Below are 25,488 nucleotides of genomic sequence, written 5' to 3'. Positions count from 1 at the left end.
AAGTACAAATGCTAAGAGTGGTCATAAACGTAACCAACCTTTTTATGTTCTTGTTTTATTATATCCTTATTCCACAATAACTTCCTTAAAGTGGTAAACAACTGATACAACTACACACACATTGTACAATGGTTGCCCCTAAAAATGTATTTAAAGTTTGCTTTTTACTATAGTAATTGTTTATCACCTATAGATAGTGCAGGGAATACTGTGTTAATGTTATTTATTTACAAAGGAAATTGGCCAAGCCTTTTTAAAGGATGTTGTTAACATATAGACCTAAAGCTGTAAGTTAAGTTAAAAAAATTGTTAATCAAAATTATCATGGTTTGCAAAATTAGGCTAAGAAAAATAATAAAAAATGATAGCAAGCAAATTTTACATTGCTTATAGAGTGAAAAATATATCTAAAGGTCATGACTTATTTTTGCAGTCACTTAAACATATATGCTTGTAATCAGCACTAACTACTGTACTTGAATAACAAGTTATAAGAGTATAAGAAAAACTATGAGAAAGGAGTAAGTCTTTCAAAAGCATAAAATGTTCCAACTGCAAAGGGGAAAAAATAACAGTGATTAATTAAGAAATGTTATTGTCTTTGTTGGCCAAAATTGTTGTGATCTTTTATACACTGGAACATTGGTGTGTGTTAAATGTAACTGTCTAGATAATTAATCACAAGGTAGTCATTTGATAGTAATAAGACAATAATAAGTTACACATTTACCACAAACTGTAATATAAAATAAAAAGGGGGGAATATAAGAAATCTATACACTTTGAACCACCTCGGCCTGGTAGGAATAGTAGCCTTGTGGCCCCAGAGTGGGTCAGCAATTGCGTCTCTTCAATGTGCTGTTGTTTTCTTTGGTCAGGCAACCTGCTTTAATCAACTCAGTTGGCATTTACTATTTGAGGTTTCAGTAATCAATACTTTAACAGAACCCATTACTTACAATGGCCACAATACCTACATATACAAAGAATACTGCAAATGGACTGGGTTAAATAGATGAGACAATACAATGTGTGGACCCACTGTATTTATCCTCTTATAAAAGATAGGCGAACACAAAATAAAGATCAAGGGAGTATTTCTGTTTGAAACATGCAGTTCTCCTGGAAGGTTCTCTATGCTTATTCCTTCATTTAATCTCTATGCAGCATCCTTTCTGGCAGAATATAATTTACTATTTTTCTCAAATCAGTAATCAGTTTGTTAAAGCAACAAACTGCATGGGTATGGTCTTTGTAGAGGCATTCTGAATGCATTCTCCCTTTTCTCCCAGCCCTACTCAACACATTCCTTTCTATTGCTTTTGTTGTCAGAATGCAGCCATCTCCAGGTAAGACATACGGAAAAGGTCCCCTTAGATACGGAAACAAATACACATTACTGATGTTTATTTTCTAGCAAACAGATACAAACTAAATAATACGAAAGATGGATCACCATTTAGAAATACTACGTATGTGCTGGAGGCAGAAATAAGACACAACCCATTGCATTAATATGGTAGTTTAAATGCTCCAACAAGGCCTAACAAACTGCACTGCATCACTAGCAACATCTCCAGGGTGATGATGCATAAAGTCAGAGGGATTTTCTAGTCAATAGCAGGAATTAAAGTTTAATGCCTTGTACTAAGAGACTTCATACTCCTGAAATGTGACTTATAAAAACTGAATCTCGGCAGATGCAGTGTTTGCTGAAGCTGAAACTTGGAAGCAATGCGAATATGGTTTCTGAAGCTAATGCACAAAATGCCTTATTTTAAAAATGTCTCTTTTATAGTACTTCACAGCATTTTGTTTTCACTCAGCCTCAACTTAGCAGATCTTTAGAGTGTAATTTATGGGCCTTTTCATAGCCTGTTCTTAAAAGGCTGCTAGCAGAACATACCTACAATCAGACAAACCCTCAATTATACCCAATTACCCAGAATGTATTTGAAGTGCTTAAGGACCATAATGAATAGAAACCATCATCACCTGTCACAGGCAGTTTGAGAGGGATACACCCATCACTTTTGCTTCTGTCCTCAGGTAAAGAAACAAGTCTTTTGACTAGCAGTGCAGATATGGGTTGCACTAACAGTGATGTAAGGTTCGATCGGTTCTGTCTGTAGTTTCCATCTGAAAATGAATAAGAGAGAGCAAACAGCAATTTAGTAAATAAAACATTAAAAAGGAAAATATTTCCAGAGTCTGCATAGGTCTTAAAACAGACAAAGCCAGTATACAGTTTATGATATAGCAGACACCCCTACAATGAAAAGCTGGATTTAGATTAGCAGCCATTACTTTGCACTTACATTAATGAAAGAATTTTAAAGCTCTTCAGTGAAGTATACTACAAATACACAATATAGAATTTGAGAGAGTAATTTCTAAAGAAGTAAATCACCTAAAAAAAATCTCCTGTAGCACATATTAAATTGTCTGTGTGGTACAGATATGAAATGAGGGTGGCATGTAGTAAAAGGAATCAAAAAAGAAAAGAATTATTGGGATTCTATGGTTACCTTTGTTCAGTAAGGAATGAATGAGATGATACAATAGTATCAGATGGCAAAACAGACATTAAACACAATGCTGGATTCCAGAGCAAACAGATGCATAGAGAAATGCAAGCACAGTGCCAAACTGACTGGATTGTTTAGCTTTGCACAGATTTTTAAATGACACAAAAAATAGCAACATATAGCACTGGTGTTATTCAAGGAGCAAAAGACCTACATTACCATACAGAGCAAGGCTTTCACAAGAATTCTGAAAATAAAACATACAAAGTAGACCAAACTGCACAGAACAATAGCCTCATAAGTGTTCTACTCAGAGATCCTGACTTCTTGATGTGAGGAGAGCCAACATGCATATATCTCCAAGCACAAAAATAAGAAATATATTCTTTCCTCTTTAAAGACCAAATCCTGCTCATTTCATTGATGCAAATGGGAGTTTCATTTGACTAACGTGAACAGGATTTATCCTCTAAATGCAAGTATGTTTTTGTAATGTAGGGGTGAAGGTTCAGCTATGGGATTTCTGACTGATTTCTTATGGACTCATGCTGAGCAGATGTCAATGGGGGGAAGCTTACGTAAAAGCAAAATCCTGCAAATACAGCTACAAAGAACTTCGGAAGCAGTAGCACAAGCCTGGCCATATCAAAAAGCTCAAGCCAACTTTCAAAGTCTCTCCCAAAATGACAGCAAAAGTTAATACACTTTGTGAGGTTGGAAGCCCAGAAGGGGGGAACAGTTGCGGTGAACTGATTCACGAGACGAGCTGGAACCTGAGCTCTCTCGTTTGAAGTCATAATGCAAGCCATTTGAGAAAGTAATGGGAAAGGAAAAATCTCTAAAAAGATAGTTGCAGTAAAGGAGGAAATGACTGTTATGAGAACAAACAAAAAATATTTAACATTAAAAAGGTTGAGTGAGTGAAGCAGAAAAACTGATTATTTCACTAGGGGACAAATGCAAGATGCTTGAGGAGGAAAACTCCTGACTTAATAAAGGATTCTCAACATGCCCTGGAACAAAAGACTGATGACCTGAAAAAAGTGAAATCATGTTTGTTTAATTGGGGTCTTAGGATATGCTAAACCTCACAAACTGGAAGATTTTTCAGAATCCATGCACCAAAATGCCTTTTGGCTCAATGATAATGATTTGCCTATTACCAGGAGACATCCTGCAAGGAACTCACCTCTAATAGCAACTAGGATCCACTGTTATGCAATTTCCAAACTCCCATGCACTGAAACTGGTTCTATAGCAAGCTAGAAAAGCCAGCAAAATCTGCTGTATCCCTGCCCATACCACATTATTTCTAGTCTGGAAATCCAGAATAAGGGTAGATATTTGATGAGATTACAAATAAACTCTGTGATAAAAAAAGTATCTGTTTTATCCAGCCTGGTTGAGGCTGGTGTGCAGTGCTTTACAACACCAAAAGACAGCTGGCTATTCCCTGTGATCTCCGTAATGCAGTCACAAGGTGTTGGATCCATCAAGAATCAATAATATGCACTCTAATCAAATTCTACAAAATTACTAACAAAAATCCTGTTAGTAAACTAGCATTGAATTAAATTCTACAAACATCTGCACGTATCCTTCCTTTGCAGACAGTGCTGGAAATACTAGAGGCTTTCCAAGGTTTCATAATTGGCCTTTACAAAAAGTTAGTGTATTTTGTTATAGAGAAGAACCTATAGTATGCCTAACATACAGTAGAAACACTCTCAGTCTGAGGAGGCTTGTAGAGTCCTGAAGCTAGCAAGGTAATGCTCAGTTATGTCTCTGAGGAGGCACAACCATGCTGTGGAGGGTAAAAGAGCACCATTCAAATAATAGAATCATAGAATATCAGGGTTGGAAGGGACCTCAGGAGGTCATCTAGTCCAATCCCCTGCTCAAAGCAGGACCAATCCCCAACTAAATCATCCCAGAGCCATAGGGCCCCTGGTTCACTCTCTGGGTTGTAGGCACCCAGTAAGAGGAATCACAGTCTAGGTTTCTACATATGAAGAAGATTTCTGATAGCAGGGAGCTTTTTAATCTACTGGACAAAGGCATAACAAGATGCAGTGGCTGGAAGCAGAAGCTAGACCATGACCAGATGGTATTCACCCAAGAGTTCCAAAGGAACTCAAATGTGAAATTGCAGAACCACTAACTGTAGTTTGTAACCTATCATTTAAATCAGCTTCTGTACCAAATGACTGGAGGATAGCTAATGTGATGCCGATTTTTAGAAAGGGCTCCAGAGGCGATCTTGGCAATTACAGGGCGGTAAACCTGATCTCAGTACCAGGCAAACCGGTTGAAACTATAGTAAAGAACAAAATTGTCAGACACATATATGACCATAATTTGTTGGGGAAGAGTCAACATGATTTTTTAAAGGGAAATCATGCCTCACCAATCTAAAAGAATTCTTTGAGGGGGTCAACAAACATGTGGACAAGGGGGATCCAGTGGATATAGTGTGCTTAGATTTTCAGAAAGTCTTTGACAAGGTCCTTCACCAAAGGCTCTTAAACAAAGTAAGCTGTCCTGGGATAAGAGGGAAGGTCCTCTCATGGATTGGTAACTGGTTAGAACAGAAACTAAGGGTAGAAATAAATGGGTCAGTTTTCAGAATGGAGAGAGGTAAATAGTGGTGTCCCCCAGGGCTCTTTATTGGGACCAGTCCTATTCAACATATTCATAAATGATCTGGAAAAGGGGGTAAATAATAAGGTGGAAAAATCTACAAATGATGCAAAACTCCTCAAGATAGTTAAGTCCCAAGCAGACTGTGAAGAGATACAAAAGGATCTCACAAAACTGGATGACTGGGCAACAAAATGGCAGATGGAATTCAATGTTGATAAATGCAAAGAAATGCACATTGGAAAACAATCTCAATTATACATATAAAATGATGGGGTCTAAATTAGCTGTTAACTGATAACACAAATTCAGACTACAGTAAGGTGCATTTTTTTAACAGTGGGGACATTAAGTACTGTTGGAACAACTTATCAAAATATGTGAGTGGTTTGTAGCTGTGTTGGTCCAAGGCTACTAGAAAGAGAAGGTGGGTGAGGTGATATCTTTTATTAGGTCAACTTCTGACTGCTACTTACAACTCCAAATATGCTAAAGAGCTCTGCAGAAGGACTTAAGAAAAACTCAGGAACCATCTCCTGCACCTCACATCTCTTTCTTCTTTGATGCGAGGATGATGTCTGCCAAAGGAGTTCATTGATGAGTTTTTTAGGTGGTTGAGGAGCCCAATTCATGCCCTGCATATTTTCCCACAGAAGTGAAAGGTGTGATCTTGAAGGAGACAATAATTGTTGGCTCGAGTGTTGTGCCATCTGTCTCCTGAGCATGTCTGTTCTCCTCAAAGTGGGTTGTGGCTTGGTGTACGGTGTGTCACCACTGTGTTCTATTCTGCGCCGAGTCCTCCCAGTTTGTTGGGTTGATGCCTCCCTATTTAAGGTGTTTTTTAAGTACATCCTTGAAGCGCTTCCACTGCCCTCCATTAAACCTTCTTCCCTGACTTAACTGAGAGAAGAGTAGTTGCTTCAGGAGGCATGTGTCAGGCACACGTACACAGTGACCAGCCCAGCAGAGTTGATGTTTCATGACCTGTGCTTCTACACTGCTGATGTTGGCTGCAGAGAGAATGCTGATGTTAGTACGTCGGTCTTCCTAGATGATCCTGAGAATCCTCCTGAGGCAGCGCTGCCGGAACCCTCCAGAAGCTTGAGCAGTAGATTACCCAGGTCTCACACCCATACAGAAGGGTAAGGATAACAACTGCCTTGTAAACCAAGATCTTGGTGCCTGTTTGCAGATCCCTATCATTGAAGACTCCTCTGAGCAGTATTCCAAAGGATGTGCTGACACAGTGGATCCTGTATTTGATTTCTGTGTCAATGCTGGCTGTTTGGGAGAGTTAGCTGCCAAGGTATGGAAAATGGTCCACATTTTCCAGGAGTTTTCCACTGATGGTGATTAGTAGAGTACAAAGAGTAGTTTGTGCAGGTGAGGGCTGGTACCTTGATTTTCCCGATGTTGAGAGAGAGAGGCATCTGCAAAAAGATTTAGGGCTCTTTGCAGGTCGGCCTCTGTGTGTATGAGGATGACGCAGTCATCTGCATACTGAAAATCAGAGATGCCAATTCTTGTGAACTTAGATTTTGTTTGGAGACATCGGAGATTGAGGAGTTGGCCATCCATGCTGTACTCAATCCCAATTCTATCAGGAAGGCAGTTACCGATGAGGATCAGGATCACAGCAAGGTAAATGGAGAAGAGTGTTGGAGATACAGCCCTGCTTGACACCAGTGCAAATGATGAATGGTTCGGTCTCTGAGCTGTTGCAGAGAATGGTGGCAGTCATCCTATCATAGAGTAGTCTGATAATGGAAATTAATTTCTGTGGACAGCCAAAACCTACAAAATGCTTTCCATAGGACATCATGATTGATAGAGTCAAAGGCCTTGGTTAGGTTGATAAATGCCATGAACAGTTCCTGGTTTTGCTCCCTGAACTTCTCCTGAATCTCTCGTGCCACGAAGATCATGTTCATTGTGCCTCGAGATGGCCTGAAGCCACACAGTGATTCGAGGAGAAGTTCCTCAGCCAGGGGAAGGAGGCATATGCACTGATGACCGTGGCATATTGGTTGTGTGCTGAGCTTGAGCTGAAGAATTATGAGACGCTCGTTGATCCCCACGGGAAGCTCCAAAAGCTGACTGGCGATCTTAGTTTTGATGGCAAAGCCAATCCCATGAACGGCTCTCTCTTCAGGTGGTTTTCCTTTCCAAAAGAAGGTATAGCCACCCCCATCGGCCCGGCGGGTCTCACTAAGGGCTGCAATGTGAATGTTGAGTCTTGCCAATTCTCTGGCAATTGTGGCAGTTCTTCTTTCTGGGCATTCACTGTGCTGAAAGTCCATAAGGATGCAGACATTCCAGGTGGAGAAATTCATTGTCTTATATCTCTTATTTTGGCCGCACTGTTGAGTGATACCACTGACTGCAGCCATCTAGTCGGAAAAGTGTGAGACAGCCTATGTTTGGGGCACCTTTTTTAGCCCTCTCCGCATTTGGGGTGAGCAGAAGGGATCCTGAAAAGCCCTGCTCTGTCACAGCTGCTGCTGTCGAAATGCACTTCTGTTTCATCTAAGCACAAGATGACTGTCACATGGCTGCCGCCTCCATGCAGATTTGTGACTGAAGACTCCCAGAGATCGCTGGGCCTGTCTTCACCACCACTCGTTCATTGCTGCAGGGCTTTGTATGGGTGTGAGCCCTTTGGCAGAGGCCAGTGCATGAAATCTTTTCATGTAGGGAAACTGGTGCTCGGGTGGTAACCACATGAGACTTGACAGGAGGAAAATCCTGACCCAGTGGCAAGGGAATCCAAGAGAACCAGGGACCTCCCTCCTGCTGCAGCCCTCATCCACCTTCACAGCCACAGAGTACTACAAGGTCCTTTTATGCGCCCAATCCACCGTTGAGGTCTTGCACCTCACATATACCAGAAGGAACTACCTCAGACAAGAAATCAGCTCATGCTCCCACATGCTGGAAGGAAAAAAAAAATCAGGAAACCTACCTGGAGCTCATGCAAGAAATCGAAAACAACAGAAGTTGGTCCAATAAAAGATATTCCCTCACCCACTAAGGATATGACACATTCTCCACCAGAAGTCTTTAAATCAAGATTGGATGTTTTCTCTAAAAGATATGTGCTACCAGAAGTGATATACTTGATGCAGGAACCACTGTGTGAAATTCTATGGCATGTGCAATGCAACAGGTCAGACTAGATGATCATAATGGTTTCTTCCAGCCCTAAAATCTATGTGCCTAGAGGCAACGAGTGACTTAGTGGTCAAGAATGAAAATGAAGGACAAATGTCACCTTGAGGATATCCATGTTTACTTAAATGTACAAGTAGTAAGCAACTGAAACAAAGGCACATGCAATAACAAAAAGGACTACTACCTCACAATTAATTACAAATTAAAAATGATTTTAATGGGAATAAACTGTTTAAATATATTCATGTCAGAAGTATTCTGACATATCTGATAAATGATGAAGAACAAGGGAAAGGGATGTTTGAATAAATGAACTCACTGAAGGACAACCAACATACTAGAAATATAAACTTTATAAATGGACATCCAATCCTAACGTTGTAATTACTTTGCCAACAAAGGCACACTGAGGAAAGGATCTGTAAATGCTGTTCTACTAAGTTTCTTTTCACAACACCCTTCATTATGATGTGGCAATAGCAAATTCCTGGCACATTATTCTAATTATGCTAATAGTGCTTAATGTATAAACCCCTTCATGAGACCTAATGAACACCACTGAAGTTACTGAAAATAGAGGAAAAGGAAAACATAATTTTAATCTCAAATGCTACACCCCAACTTGAAATTTCATGTACTGGATGGGATTTACCAAGGATCTTAAAAGAGTTAGGTACTCAGGCTAGGATTTTAAAAGGAGCCTAATGCAGTTGGGTGCCCAAATCTCATGGGGTTTCAATGGGAACTGGATACTTAGAGCCCTTAAAACCTTTGAAAATCCCTCCCTTCTCATGGGACGGTATCTATAGGGAGGGAAGGGATAGCTCAGTGGTTTGCGCATTGGCTTGCTTAAACCCAGGGTTGTGAGTTCAATCCTTGAAGGGGCTATTTAGAGATTTAGGGCAAAAATCGGTCTGGGGATTGGTTCTGCTTTGAGCAGGGGGGTTGACCTCTTGAGGTCCCTTCTAGATGACCTCTTGAGGTCCCTTCCAACCCTGATAGTCTATGACTAAAGACAAAAATTACAGATGCTGGGCCATATTCTGCTCTCAAATCATAGTAACTATGGAGTTGTGATGAATTTATACTGTTGCAACAAAGAGCAGAATATATGGTCCATGTAGCCAATTAGTGTTAAAAACAATTTGCAGTCCACACATGAATTCAGCATACTAACTACTTGCTTTAGTGGAGCTAACTGGCTGAGTATGAGTAAAGTTTGCAAGCTCAACCATGTATCTTATGGAATCCCAATCCTAAAGCCTTTGGGCAAGCAAAACTCCCACAGAAATCAAAACTTGACTAAAAAAATGAACTCAAACAATAAATTGTATCATTTGCTTTATTCCTGATGAGAAGTAAAGACTTTCAGGCCAGAAGAGATGATTAGATCATCTAGTCTGACCTTCCATACAACACAGGACATTGAACTTCATCCTGTTACACCATTATGATCCAAATGTGGGTTCTTTTCCTAGTTGTTTAACTTGCTGTATCACTTTTTACAAATAACAGCATCCTTGTATCTCAGTTTCCATATCTGTCAAATGGGGATAACAGTTCGTCCCTATTTTCCAGGGGTGTTGAGCGACTTAATTCATTAGAGTTTGTACAGTGCTATAATGTCCTTGGAAAATTGCCATTGTGAGAATAGAATAATTACACTTCTACAGCACCTTCCATTAAATTCTTTATGCATCCAGGTGCAAGCATAATATTTCACACTGTCCTTGGAATAAAGAATCATAGGGGGAAGGGGGAAGTGCAAAAAATCTAAGAGGGACTGGGAAAGATTATGGACTTTTTTTACCCTCCTAACCACAGCATATTATTTTATCCCTAATTTCTTACTTTAATATTTCCTGATTATTTTTAAATACAGAGGAGTGTGTGGTGCAGGAATTATTTTGTGTTGTTTGTTTTGATCCAGGTCCAGTGCACAGAAAAAGGGAGGACGGTATTACTATATGTTGCCATTTCTGTTTATTCAAGTCACCCTCTACAAGGATCAGATCAAACAAAAGAAAGTCAATAAACAAATGTGGCCCAAAATGTATTCTGTTACTGACAAAATTCAGTAAAATAATTCCCCTTTTATGCCCTAAAATACCATTTTAATGATCTAAAATATATTTGAAAAAAGATTAACTGTGACTGAACACCGGGCCATAATTGTACATACTCACATCTTTGACTTTCTGGTGCATTAATAATAAAATGGTATTCGTTTTGAAATATCTGAAGTGCATGCCTCATTAAATTTTCACCTAAAGCTTAATGGAAAATTGACAAAGTTTTATGTTGAGAACAGATACCCCAAGCAGGACTTTACAGCACACTACGAAAATTAAATTATGGCATAAAAAACAGAATAAAGTGTGTTTTGTTAAGTAAGAGGTTCTCTCCTGTTAATCCCCTTGAGTGAAGAGTTAGTTCAGTGCATTTCTTTTGGTGATAGAGATGTGTGTATTCTTAGCATTGCATCTGACCGCCCTCTGACAAACACTTGATCTTGCACTAAGCCTGATGAAAATGTACCCGCTGTAGGTGAGAATCTCTGGCACTTACAGAAGTGCTCTTTTAACAGAAATTCACCCCATTTTTTTCTGATTGAGTCAACAACTGGTGTGCCACCCCTGCTGCTTACTGTATTAATCATGATTGTTTCAGTTACCTTGTCTTTCTCCCACCCTGCCTCCCTATCTTCATTGTATCCATCTGTTGTTTCTAACTGTATGCTGAGAAAGGAATGAACTGTCATTATTAGGTATGTACAGTGCTTAGCATAATGGGATCCCAATCCCAGATTAGGGCCTCTCGGAGAGACAAGGACTTTATTATGATATAAATCATAATAATTCTGCTCTGCAACACCTGTTCTCAAACCCTCAGTGACGACTATTTACTTTCTGTCACAGCAAGCACTATTTCTAATATTGATGTGATTCTGTCTACCTGTCATCCTCTGTATTAATGCTGATGGAAGAAAACAACTTGCACTGTTTAGTTGTGGGAGAGGTCAATTAATGTGTGAAAGGTTGTTAGATCCCTTCTACACCTTTAGAGAGGAGAAAGTCTGTGAAAGCCACGTATCTTCACCACAAAAAGAGGTCTGGAGGCCATTCATGTTTCTCTCCCTGGGCAGATATAGCCCAGCAGAGGGGATGTCAGTCCCCCCCACCCATGTCTCAAATGTGGAGAGTTCCATGGAAGTGGGTGTCGTGCAGTATGCATGTAAGGGGTGAGGTATATCAGAAGAGGAAGGCCATTTTGTGGGCATACTTGAATGGAGTGCATACTTGCAGACTACCTTACAATGGTGGAAGGAGAAACTACCTTAAAGGTGGAAGGTGTCCTGGGAGGTATAGACTAAGGCCTGGTCTACACTAGGGGGGTATTGCTCTAAAATACGCAACTTCAGCTATGAGAATAGTGTAGCTGAAGTCGATGTATCTTAGATTGAATTAAAATTACTTCGCATCCTCGCGGCGCTGGATCGACGGCCGCAGCTCCCCCGTTGACTTTGCTTCTGCCTCTCGCACTGCTGGAGTTCAGCAGTCGACGGGAGAGTGATTGGGGATCGATTTACCGCGTCTACACTACACGCGATAAATCGATCCCCGATAGATCGATCGCCACCCGCCGATCTGGCGGGTAGTGTAGGTGTACCCTAAGTAGTTGAGCATGCATGGGAAAACATACCCCTGGTATAGGAGAATACTACATTAGGAAGGAGTGTTCCCTGGAACAGATGACTATGGAGTACAGCTGGTCACAAGCAACCTCCCCTACTATTTTCATTCATCTCCCAATGAAATAAGCACAACATAAAGAGCCTAGTAATGTATGTCAACTCAGGAGTATTATGTTTTCCTACCGCTATCGTTATTGGTAAGTGAAGGCAGAACATCACTTCTTGGTCTTTGTAAAAAAGGTCTAAAACTCTGAGATTCTGTAAGCAGGGATTTAGTGTATTCACATAGCTACAGGAATTGGGATTTGGAGAAAACCATAAAATATCACCAGAGTCTTGAAAAAATTGTGTTGGCAACACTATGTGTGTTTGTTTATATACTTTCACACTGATTTGATTTTTTTTGTGGTGGGGGGGTGGAATTCATCTTGGTTTACACTAATTGAGAGTGTCCCTTTAAACAAATGCTACTTTTGTTCTTAAAAACAAAACAAACAAATAAAAACACCAAACAGGAGCACTTTGAAAGATTGGAACCCATGTCTCTAGAAGGAAAAGAATCTTGCATGATGGTCACTGTCATTTCATCCCCCGCCCCAACAAATCTGCTCAACTATAGAAAAGAAAAAACGCCACTCCTCTGTCTTAGTACAAATCGCTTGGTCTTAATACCCACTTAATGTACTATAAAAACACTGTCAGTCTTGTTTCTTTTTAAGTTAAATGGAATTGAAAGAAACACATTTATTTTGCAAAGGCAAAACCACTGACACATGTTGATGCAAAAGCATCTTCCAGCTGCTGCACCTGCTCTTTCCCCACCTGCATTCCTTCCCCTGCCCCCACTGTAGAATATTTAATAAAATAAAATACAAACAAAATCTTTTCACAATGTTTTTATCACGTTATATCCCCCTTTCCACTCAGCTTGTTATAGTCACTTATCATTAAAATGACACAAACATGGCTGAAATAGAGCAAAATTAAGAAATGTTTCTTCTAGGCCAATGGACGTGATAAGTCAAGAATTTCCACCTCACAAATACCCCAGAGTTTTGTTAAATATTTAAATGAAAAAAGGAAATAGAAACTTGGCTACAGTGAACAAAAGGGAAACAATCAGTAGGAAAATCATTTCGTCATCTCCTTCTGACCATACAATAGATGGAAAAGGAACTCCAGTAGCTGAAGAAGGGGTTAATTATTTCACAAGAAATAAAAGTCAAAACTAACTAAAGAAAGGTACTTCTCTGATCTGATTGTGAATATGAACTTGGCCACTACTACTTGAACTAAAAGAAAATCTCCACTGACTGTCAGCAGTATAAGCCCTATGATATATACTTGAGCAATTTGTATTCTATCTTGTAGATGGAATTGGTAGACATACACACTAGCAGATTCATCAAAATATACACAGTTCTATAAGACCTGATAAGAAGAAATGTTATTATAGTAATTAGCCCCCCAAAATCATGACTTATGACTATGTAATGAGGTCTACAAACCCCCTACTGAACACACACAGAGTGGGGAGGAGACTATGACATACGTACTGTCCAGACCAGTGGTGGACAACCCGCAGGCCGCCAGTTTGTTTACATTTGCACAGCCGCCTGCAACTCCCAGTGGCCGCAGTTTGCCATTCCCGGCCAATAGGAGCTGTGGAAAGCGACATGGCTGTGTGTAATTGCAGCCTGCTGGCTACACTTGGATTACACTGTACTCTCACCAGCCTCGGTTACACTGCAGTTTGACCGCAACACACCCCCAGTTTCAGATTTCCCCCCAGAAATATATGCCCTGTACTGCCCTGCCCAGCCCTCTCCTAGACAGCACACATAATTTAAGTCTGTTACTCCTTTAACGAAATAATATGCCAATTTATTATCTCAAATAGTTATTCAAACACTGCAATGTAAACACTCTGGATTAGATAAAATGGTAAAACAAGATTATTAACTCCAAAGAGATAGATTTTAAGTGAGTACAAGTAATGAGGCCTAAAAATCAGAAATGGTTACAAGAAAAACAAAGATAAGGCGTTTACTAATGCCTAACTTAAACTTTATTAGATTCAAGCACATTTTTCACCACTTGCTCAGCAGATTACTGACCAAACTATCAGGTCAGGACACTTTCCCTCCCCACACCAAGTCCAATGACTACTTAAAGTTTTCCTTTCAGGTGCACTGAATGCAATGAGCAGGAAGAGAGAAAGGGGTATCTTGGGGTGTTTGTCCCTCCTTTTTACAGTTTCAGCTCCCCTCTTGAAAAACAGTCTCTGTTGGGCACCAGGAGACCAAGAGTCTATGTGGAAGGATTTTCCCTGCAGGCTCTTTCTCACCTGTTTTAGCTTTCTTTGTTTCTCTCCCTGCTAAATTACTCTGTTTACTGCATTAATTCAAATTAAGCAGATCACACATTCCTTAGTTTAGGAGAGACCTGTTTGCCAATGTCTGTTTGGGCAGAGCTGTGGGGTTTGGAACATATGTAAATACCACCATACAGTAGGGTTGCCAACTTTCTAATCTCACAAAACCAAACACCCTCGCCAGACCTCTTCTCTGAGGCCTCGTCCCCACTCACTCCATCCCCCATCCTCTATCGTTCACTTTCCCCCACCTTCACTCATTCGCTCATTTTCACTGGGCTGTGGTAGGGGGTTGGGGTGCGAGAGGGAGTGAGGGCTCCACTGGAGGTGCAGGCTTTGGGGTGGGGCCAGGGATGAGGGGTTGGGGTGCAGGAGGGGGCTCTGAGCTGGGGGTTGAGGCCGACAGGTTCGGAGTGTGTGGGGGGCTCTGGGCTGAGGCCGGATGTTGGGGTGTGGGGGGGCATGGGTTCTGGGCTGGGGGTGCGGGCTCCAGGTTGGGCCAGAAATTAGGGGTTTAGGGTGCGGGAGGGGGCTCCAGTGTGGGGGGGGTGAGGGCTCCAGCTGGGGGTGCGGGCTCTGGGGTGGGGCTGGGGATGAGGGGTTTGGGGTGCAGGAAGGGGATCCAGGCTCTGGCCAAGGATCTTGGAGTGCAGGAGGTGGTGAGGGCTGGCTTCAGGAGTGCAGGCTCCAGGAGGCGCTTACCTCAGGTGGCTCCAGGGAAGTGGCCAGCATGTCCCTTGGTTCCTAGGCGCAGGGGTGGCCAGGTGGCTCTGTACACTGCCTCCACCCGTAGGCACTGCCCCTGCAGCTCCCATTCGCCATGGTTTCTGGCCAATAGGAACTGTGGAGCCAGCATTTGGGGCAGGGACAGCACATGGAGCCCCCGTGGCTGGCCCTCCACCTAGAAGACAAGGGATATGTCACCGCTTCTGAGGAGCCACACAGAGTCAGGTAGGGAGCCTGCCTGTGCCACCAACCGGACTTTTAATGGCCCGGTCAGCCTTTTAAGCTTATTTAAGTGCAGCCTGCCAGCAACAGTCCAGTCAAAACTCCGGCTTCCACCAGCCTCAGTTACCACTTGCAGGGTGACCCAACACACTCCCACTCCCAGATTTTCTCAAAATACATGTGTTCTGCACTGACCAGTCCCCTCCTGGACAGTTCAGATATTAGAGGCCCGTTGCCCCATAAGGTGTCAATATATAACAGTTTGCTACTTTAATTAGAGTTACCAACCAATTCAGTTTAAACACAATACTAGATTAGTTTTGATTAAAGAATAAAACAAGCTTATTTAAGTGCAAAGAGATAGATTTTAGGTAAGAACAAGTACAAGGTATTAAAGTTAGAAATGGATGAGGAACCAAGTTTGACCAGCAGAAATGGGATAAAACAGTCTGTCTCCATCAGCAAATAGCTTTCCAAAAGCCGAAGGCATCTGGAAGGGAGAAGACTGAGGTCCTGCGCCAGCCACCTGGGAGTTGTCCTGCTGACATCAAGTATCTATCTCATATAGGTACCTTTAACTGTCTCTATTTCCAGAATTCAGCTTGCCCACTAATGCTCTGGGAAAAGACTATAGTCCTGTCTGTCCTTCACTTCACCTTCGCAGAGTCAACTCCTACTGTGAACAATAACTGAACTGAAAGCTGAGCAAAGATCTGGTGATAAGTAACACACAGACTTTCTTTTGGGTGACAACCCAAATCAGTCAACTGATATCTACACTACCCGCTGGATCGGCGGGTACTGATCGATCTATCAGGGATTGATGTATCGTGTCTCGTCTAGATGTGATATATCGATCCCCGAACGCGCTCCCCATTGACTCCGGAACTCCACCAGGGCGAGAGGCAGAAGCGGAGTCGACGGGGGAGCAGCGGCCATCGATCCCATGCTGCGAGGACACGAAGTAAGTCAATCTAAGATACGTCGACTTCAGCTACGCTATTCTCATAGCTGAAGTTGCGTATCTAAGGCCTGGTCTACACTAGGAGTTTATGTCGAATTTAGCAGCATTAATTCGACTTAACCGTGCACCTGTCCACACCAGGAAGCTAATTAGTTCGACCTAGAGGGCTCTTTAGTTCGAATTCTGTACTCCTCCCCGACGAGGGGAGTAGCGCTAAATTCGACATGGCTATGTCAAATTAGGCTATGTGTGGACGGAAATTGACCTTAGTAGCTCCGGGAGCTATCCCACAGTGCACCACTCTGTTGACGCTCTGGACAGCAGTCCGAGCTTGGATGTTCTGACCAGCCACACAGGAAATGCCCAGGGAAAATTTGACATGCTCCGGCGCCTTGTGGATGTTCTGCAGGACCGCAGGCAGGAGGACAGAGCCCCCCTGCACTGTATCTGCAATCGCCCTCCCCCGCCACAAAGTCCCAAACCCCCCTCACCCAAAGTAACAAGAAGGAGGGGCGACAGGGGCCGTGAAAACTGTCACTGCACCCCTGCAGAGTGCACAAATACAAGAAGGCTCTCATTCCCTAAATGTTGAGAAGTCCTTCCCTTCCTGGCTCACCGAAGCCCCAATCCCAGTTTCATCCCCTAACTGTGTAGTTGATTATTAAAAGTAGTTTGCTGTTAATTACTATTTCCGTCAAGTTTTTCTACAGAAGACTGTCTGTGAAGGCAGGGGGGAAGAGGGTTGTTAATTGCATAGGACAGTCACCTTTACCAGAGTACAGACACGGGGGCAGGATCAACAGCAGGTCACACACACAGTGCAGTCAGTAGGCACCCTGGTCGGTCTGGGAGGTGTTTTCCATGTTCTGTGTGGGTGGGGGGTACGTGACTTTGTGGCATGGGAGGGCGGTTACAGAACTTATGCAGCGGTCCTTGTCCCGGACCACAGAGCCACGCAGCAGGGGAATCTGTAACTGTCCTCCCCCACCACAAGGTCACGTAGCCCCCGCACACAGAGTCCCGAAAAGGAGGGATGGCAGGCTCCGTTGAAACAACCAGTCCGGCACTGCAGACCGCTCTAGGAGCAGGAGCCTATCATTCCTCGAGTGTAGAAGTGGTGTTAACATCACTGCACACCCTACCCACCACAGTCTGCGTCCCTGTTTCAACCCTTTAACGCGAATTCATTAATAAAGAAAACGTTGTTAATTAACAATGTTCCATTAACTTTATTTTTAAACGTGTGTTGGAAGGGGGGAAACGTGGTGAACGGGGTATGTAACCACAGAAGAAAGTCAACAGTAACTGAAGCAGGGGCAGGTTCAGCTTCTCTGTAAAGAAACTGAACAGTCACAGGTTACCCTGCTCCCTGAGGAACCTAGCTTTCAAAGCCTCCCAGATGCACAGCGCTTCCCGCTGGGCTCTTCTAATTGCACGGCTGTCTGGCTGAGCATAATCAGCAGCCAGGCGATTTGCCTCAACCTCCCATCCCGCCATAAAGGTCTCCCCCTTGCTCTCACAGAGATTGTGGAGCACACAGCAAGCTGCAATAACAATGGGGATATTGGTTTCGCTGAGATCCGAGCGAGTCAGTAAGCTCCTCCATCTCCCCTTGAGACGTCCAAAAGCACGTTGAATGAAGACAGTTACCCAAGACCACCCTCAACACATTTTTTCCCCCCAGCATGCATTGTGAGGAAATCCCAGAATTCAAATGGGCAGCGGGGACTGCGGGAACTGTGGGATAGCTTCCCACAGTGCACCACTTCCAATGTCGATGCTTGCCCCGTTAGTGTGGACTCACAAAGTCAAATTAGTGTCCTTAGTGTGGACACACAAATTCGACTTTGTAAGGTCGATTCCACAAATTCGAATTAAGTTAAATCGAACTAATCTGGTAGTGTAGACATACCCTTAGATCAATTCTCCCTTCCCACCCATGTAGACCAGGCCGAAGTGTACACACTTGTGTACGTGCACTAAAGATTGTCTCAGAGCTACTGTGAGCCTTTGTTTTGGAACAAGTTTCAGTCAAGATTGTTGTAAAATATGTTTAAAACTGAACAAGTTAACTGTTAACTAAGATTATAGACCACTGTGCACATGTCTACTATAGTTAATGGTTTCACACTGCCTTTAAGTTTTAGCTATATAGAGACATAAAATGAGACTAAGCATGCAAGCTTTTTGAATTGTACTCAAACTATACAATCTGTCATAAGTGTAGGAGTTTATTCTAGGTACTTCCAAATTCCAATCAGATCCTGGGGCTAATATCATTTATTGGGAAATAGGTAACTAGGATCGGCTAGTGTACATTCATTTGGAAGAAGACCTTGATAAACTGGCAAATACTTAACCAAATGTTTTTGTGACCAAGCTATGGAGTGTTGTTCCTCTGTTGTATTAGCAGCACTAAAGTTGATAACTAATTGGCACAACTGAGGTCCTGGTCTGAGAGACAGTCAAAAATCTAAAAAAGTCACTTTCCAAAGACAGTAATTGAGTATAAGTGCTATTTTCTAATGTGGTTGTGGGATTTGATTCTGAAAACCGGAATGGTTAAATCGACCAATTTTCTAATTTGTGTTAGCCAAATCATAGTTCAATAGCACTTTTGCCTTCTTATATTCTATACTATTAATTGCTGTTAAGGATATTTAAGAAACTCTGCAAAACTAATTTCAATTGTTTCTTTAGTTGAGCAATCAAAATTAAAAGAACTCTAAAAAGGTGGTCTGGGTAATCAATTAAGCAGTTGTTTAATGAAGGAATGATTTATAGCCTATCTTTCTTTAAAAAGTTAAAGATATTAGTAATATAAATTATAAAATTTCACATTTATGCAAATTGCTCTTCACATGCAAAGGACTTTTCCAAATTTCCCAAATGTGGCCACTGATTTGTGGTGTACAACTTGAGACCCTTTGGGACTGATTTCAAGAGATGCTTAGCATCTGTAAATTTCACTGAAATGTGGGTGCTCAACACTCTTAGGAAAAAAGAATCAGGCCCAAGATGTCTCCTCTGGGTCACTGAAAAATCAGTGACCTCTTTAAAAAATGTTGACCACAGTACATTACACACACTGTGATCATGTTATACGCATCTTAAATTGGGCACAACACAACATTAAGGATTGTGCACAAAAGAAAATAAATTCTTACTTAAAACATTAACGCTGCCCATTGTCCCAAATCACCTTCTGTTGCACAAATATCAGGGCTGGCTCTAGGCACCAGCATTCCAAGCATGTGCTTGGGGTGGCACTTTTCAAGGGGCGGCACTCCTTTTTTTATTGTTAGTTTTTTTGCTTCGGCAGCGGTAGCGGCACTCCGGCTATTTTTTTTGCTTCAGCGGCAGCACTCCAGCTTTTTTTTTTTTCTTTTCTGCTTGGGGCAGCAAAAAACCTGGAGCCAGCCCTGACAAATATATATTTATAATAAAATATTCCTAACGCAAAATTGTGTCATAATGGAAATACTACCTGACGTGGCATCATAAAATGTACTACAGTAGGAATTAATTGGTGTTTCGCTCAGAACAGTTTGGAAATGTTATTGCTCATGCTCAGGATTATGGTTTTGAATGAAATATTTATCTATTAAACATTTCTTCTTTTTTTCCCAGAATGCCTAGTGATTAGTTCACTTCAGGAATTGTATGTTTGCAAAACGTGTATCTCAAATGTAGCTGCCTTTGTGCCCCTAGAGCACAGACCCCTGAGCTGTGCTATGTCCTTCAAAAATAGGAATCAAATTTACCTACCAAGTTTGACTGCGATAGCTTTTTAAATTGAAATACCGTAGGCCATTTTGATTGAAAGTACCAAGTGGATTATAATGCTTTTCTTCAACTTCATTAAAAAGCATTCTTTGTGTAAGATCCATTTGGGTGTCTCTCGACTGCTTGTGTGCACTGGGGCCAATTCGTCCGTACCATAACCCCACCTGAGTGTTTGTGTCCATGATTAATTTAGCCCACCGGCCTGATATGGAAACACATCCATTCCCACGGAATCGATCACTCTTCTTTTACTATAAGTCTGGATCATTCCCTTAAGTGTTCTTTGAATGTGAGAACTTTGAAAACATAAAATGACACCATAAGAATAAGAAATCAAACAAGAGACACAAAAAACATTCACTTTATAGTGTATTCCTACCAGGATATTCTGTGCTCATAAAATTGGAATGATTGACCATCTGCAAGCTGTAGCCCTTTATATATTCACATGCTAAATGCCGAGGCAGCTCTCAGCAGTGCAAGCTTCCTTGCTTGGCTTTTTATTGATAATACTCCCTTTTAATCCTGAAGGCTGTGTGTGTGAGAGATGATTCATTCAGTATCTTGTTATGGAAAGCAGTAACTTTACATTTTTATAAGGCGAGGAAAAATTAGCCAGGGTGATATGTCCGTAAAGAGCTTTTTAAAAAACCAACAAACAAAAAACTAACAGTAGCACAGTCACTACATGTATCTACCCATTCATACCCCCCCCCACCAAGTTGCTGACCATGCATTCATTGCTGGAGGAAGTTTTACTCCTGGCTGAGAATATTTCATATCAGCTGGAGTAATTATTTTATTCAGTGTTGAGATGTTATATATGAATGATCACCCTCAGAAGGGGTTCAATGTTAGAATGCAGTAAGATATACAGAACTGCCCTCTTCTCTACCCCTCTTCCCCGGTAAATTAATACTGCTATCTGTTCCACACACAAGTCTTGGCTTGGGTGGATCTGACTAGGGTGACTGTTCCCTGCTCCTTATCTAGCTGCAGCACACCAGACTGAAATAACAATGATAATAATGCTCCAGCTGTAGATTTCAATGTGTTTTGCAAAGGTGGGCAAGTGTCATTATCCCCATTTTACAGATAGGGTAACCGAGATGCGGCATAGCTAAGTGTCTTGCCTTCCCTCCGGCTTTGTGGAGGGCACACCACAGGTCCTGGGATCCACATAGGGGAAGGAGGTGTGTGGGAGAGGAGCAGGCAGCACCTGTATTATCTGCACATGCCCTGCAGAGGTCACTGGAGCAAGATAACACAGCCTCTAGGCTTCCTTCCCCTTTGCATCATGGATCAACCATAAAGGATGGTTCTCAGAGTAGCCACCAGCTGCAGGAGCTCTGTCAGCCGGGGTCCTTTGAGATTACAGTTTCAGATAAGGGGGAACCAGACAGGAGCCTCCATGTGGATGACCTTTATTTCTTGTTGAGCCCCCAGGGGCTGAGTGACTCTTAGGGTATCCATGAAGTTGATGGGCTGGCCCTCTGGCCACTTGGGTGGAGGGAGAAATCCTGCCTTTTCCTAGGAGTGCTCAGATACCCTGGCGATAGGCACTGTGTAAGAATCAATGGAATAACTGGGAAAGAGGAGAACCTCACAGAGATATTCTCCTCTTTAGCTCCTTCCTGCAGGAGAGGGCGATCAGGCCAATGGGTGGGAAAATAACTGCCCTGCTTATGGTTTAGTAAGTTTACAGCAGCCAGAATCTGCATTTGGAACACACTTGACATCTTTAAATGAGTGTTCTGTTATGAACAAGCAAGCAATATTATGTACCCATAATAACGAGATTTATTATTATTAAAAATAATAACAATCTTATAACACACTATAAGGGAATGGAATGGAAATACAAAATCTTTAGGGAAACACTGATTGTGATAGCTTTAGGATATCAGTGATTCAGAATCTCTCACGTCCAGTATCTATGTTGCAGAAAACACAAAGTTGCATGTGCTACCTGTAGTATGGTACGTATAACCTATAAAAAAAATGCATTAAATGATTTATTCCTCCATACAGATTTGAAAACCACGAAGCTACGCTTCGCTAGACATTCCCATGCCCCTGACATGAGATGACTTATTTTGGGCCTGGGTCTTGGTCTTGCCCTTGCCCTTCTTTGGATGTCATTCCAGCAGCTATTCATTGCTTTAATAACCTTTGATGCCCTGTATTTCACTTTCCCTCAGCTTTTTTCCTCTCTTTTAATCTAATCTAGTTAAATCTTGATTTGGGAGAAAGTGCCAGGTGCCCTTACATTTTCATATTAAGGAACTGACTCTATGATCTTCAGACAGGAAAAACTTCTTACATAAGGGATAAAGGATTTGGTACTTATTTGGAAAACTGATCAGAAGTCATATTTTTGTGACAGCTGTGTCGTGGCTTATGGGAAATGAGCTGATAATTTCAGTCCAGTTCCTATAGAATGGATGTCCATATCACACACAAAAAAACCCAAAAAACATCACCACCACCACCAGAACAGGCGCACATTGTCAGCCCAAGTAAAAATGGACACTAATTTATTCTCTTACCCCTGGATGTGGTCACTCTAGGCCAGGGCTGGGGCAATTTGTCAGTAAAACTTTCATTGCCTCTGCCTATGGAATAAAATGATATCTTATAGCTATTCCATGAATTAACAAGGGACACCATCCTTAAGGATTTCAATCCTTGTTTACAATCCGGAGCATTTTTTAAAAGTGGTTATTAATCCTGTGTAATAATCTAATATTCTTATTATCAGGTAACAAATCTGCAGAAGAGGCATGCTGTATTGCAGTACAATAAGGTACAGAACAACATAGACATCGTATTCCTCCTCCTCTTTGTTTCTTTGCTATAGTAACGAATGGCAAGTCATTTTTGCTTCGGCTTGGTCTACACTGCTATGTCAGTCATGGGTGTGAAAAAAACAGACTCCTGAACAACATAGCTATGCAGACCTAACCCCCAGTGTAGCCACAGCTATGTCGACAGAAGAATGCTTCTGTTGATGTAGCTAACTTTGTCCAGGGATTTGGTGTTCCTACACAGACAGAAAAAAACCCTTCTGCTGCATAGGCTGCTTCTACGTCATGGCATTATGCTGGCATAGCTCTGCCAGTATAGTGCCCATGGTGTAGAGATAGCCTCGGATTGCTTATTTCTCTCACAGTCACTTTGCTTAGCTCTTTCTACAGTTCCCATGCTTGTTTCTGATCTTATCATACCTTTGTGTATAATGGCAGATACTTATCATTGCACTTGAGAAAGAGTAGTAAGACAATCCCCTTACTTTCTCTTTTGACTGCCATCTGTTAAAGCGTCTCCTCAGAGAAATCAACAACATTCCATATTGGAACTCTGAATTGCAAATATGTCAACATCTGAAAACCTTATGAAAAATAATTCCCTCTGGAAAAAATAAGAGTCTCCACTAGAAATTATTGCAGGAGACTAAATTAAGCTATATGGGAGGCTCTCCATGGATTTTACGGGGAGGCTGATGGTGGACCCTATACAACCCAAAAGAGGAAGACTACGGGTATGTCTACACTTGGAGCTGGAGGTGTAATCTTCAGTTTCAGGAGACAGACACTCCTAGTGCACTAAAAACAGAATTTTTATATATGCAGCAAGCCTAGAGGTGCTGGGGCTATGAACTTCCAAGCCTAGAGGTGCCTGGACTCAGCCCTGGCAAGCTCGGGCACAAGTTAAGCACTGGTAATGCATAATAAATCAAAAAAATAAAAATAAAAGTTTTCTACCATCTACCCTTCAGCATTCTCACTCATAAAATAAACCAAAATGTGTGTCTTGATTTTACAGTTTGCAGCAACATAAAAATAAATTATAGGAAAGCTACAATGTTAATTTTAGCACTGCGTGATGTTAAAGTAAAAGTAATTTCTAACAGATATAATGATTAATCCAGTTACAATGTATCTATTGGTACCACTATATTTGAACGATTTCTGGGCTAATTTTAAATTAAATGTCACGCATTTGACAATGCAAATGCATATGCATACGCGCAAATGCATATGACAACCAAGTACCGAATGAATTATTACGATAAATATGAAATTCCCATGCAATGATAGGATGGTTAAAATAAAGTGAACCTTCTATATTTATGTATTGTTTTACATAGGTCTTTTAGCTAATGCTAAATTATAGCAAACCACATGTCTTAATACACAGAAGAGTTACCTGATCAAAACACCCTGTAATCATAGTGTTATAAGATCTGCTTTCATAATAAGCTTTCATACCCTCTGCATTTTGGAAAATGACTATTTCATTCAGTGTCTTAAAAGCAAAAATTCTATTACTGTGATGTGCAGCTGCTTATCTAATGTAGAAGCTTGGCTCATGTACAAATAGTAATTTGATTGCAATTGTTAGGGAGGTAAAAGTATGGCAAATTAAGCAAAAATGACATTTTTTTCCAAGAACAAAGGGGTAGATATCATCAGGATCCTCATATGACCCCCATCTGCAGTACATGTTCATTCTTGGAACAAGTCAATAAAACCTTAAGGCAGCAATTTTCAATTATTATGTTCTCTAGGCCCAATTCATAAGTCATGTAATCTCTGTGCATGGATGACCTACACGACAGTTACATGGGAGTGGGGGTGGAGGTGGGGGAGGGGGAATCACTTCTCACAGAAGACAGTATTCATAAATTTGAATTGCTTGGTGTTAATCTCTCCCTCTGGGATATACCACACCCATCACTTAAGGCCAGATTTTCAAAGGAGTTTGATTGTATAAAGATGCAGATAGGCATCTAGTGGGATTTTCAAAAGTACCTACCTGCCTAGCTCCCATTGATTTGAATGCGACTTGGGCACCTAGGTGATTTAGAAAATTTCACTAGATATCTATCTGCCTCTTTAGGTGCCTGAATACCTTTACAAATCTGCCCCCAAGAGCCTAAGACAACTGGGGCCTTGGGGGTTTTGTGTGTGTACATGATGCATTAGTCTGGCCCAGAACGTGTAAATTCTAATGTGCATTATCATGTTGCATACCAGCTGGCCTGCACAGATACTTCTGGAGTGCACTAAAAGTTCCCTAGTGCATGTTAACATAGTCCCATTTCAAACAGTTCTACAGTAACTCCTTGCTTAACATTGTAGTTATGTTCCTGAAAAATGCGACTTTAGGCAAAACGATGTTAAGCGAATCCAATTTCCCCATAAGAATTAATGTAATGGTTGGGGGGAGGGGGAAGAGGTTAGGTTCAAAGGAAATTTTTTTCACCAGACAAAAGACTATATTATATATATGTATACACAGTATAAGTTTTAAACAAACAATTTAATACTGTACACAGCAATGATGATTGTGAAGCTTGGTTGAGGTGGTGAAGTCAGAG

General features: G+C 41.5%; 1 protein-coding gene across 3 annotated transcripts in view; it reads right to left on the bottom strand.

The window, feature by feature from the left end:
* NAALADL2 (N-acetylated alpha-linked acidic dipeptidase like 2) overlaps positions 1–25,488 on the bottom strand; it is a 907,975-nt gene that overhangs the window by 237,260 nt on the left and 645,227 nt on the right. For all 3 annotated transcript variants that reach the window (XM_045031272.1, XM_045031273.1, XM_045031270.1), the window contains one exon: positions 1,996–2,139. In XM_045031272.1, coding sequence (XP_044887207.1) covers positions 1,996–2,139 — 144 coding nt within the window. The remainder of the gene's footprint in view (positions 1–1,995; positions 2,140–25,488) is intronic.

Source organism: Mauremys mutica, chromosome 9, assembly GCF_020497125.1.
Source record: "Mauremys mutica isolate MM-2020 ecotype Southern chromosome 9, ASM2049712v1, whole genome shotgun sequence".
NCBI lineage: Eukaryota > Metazoa > Chordata > Testudines > Geoemydidae > Mauremys > Mauremys mutica.
Note: the sequence above shows the minus strand (reverse complement) of the source record. Positions and strands in the feature narration are given on the sequence as shown.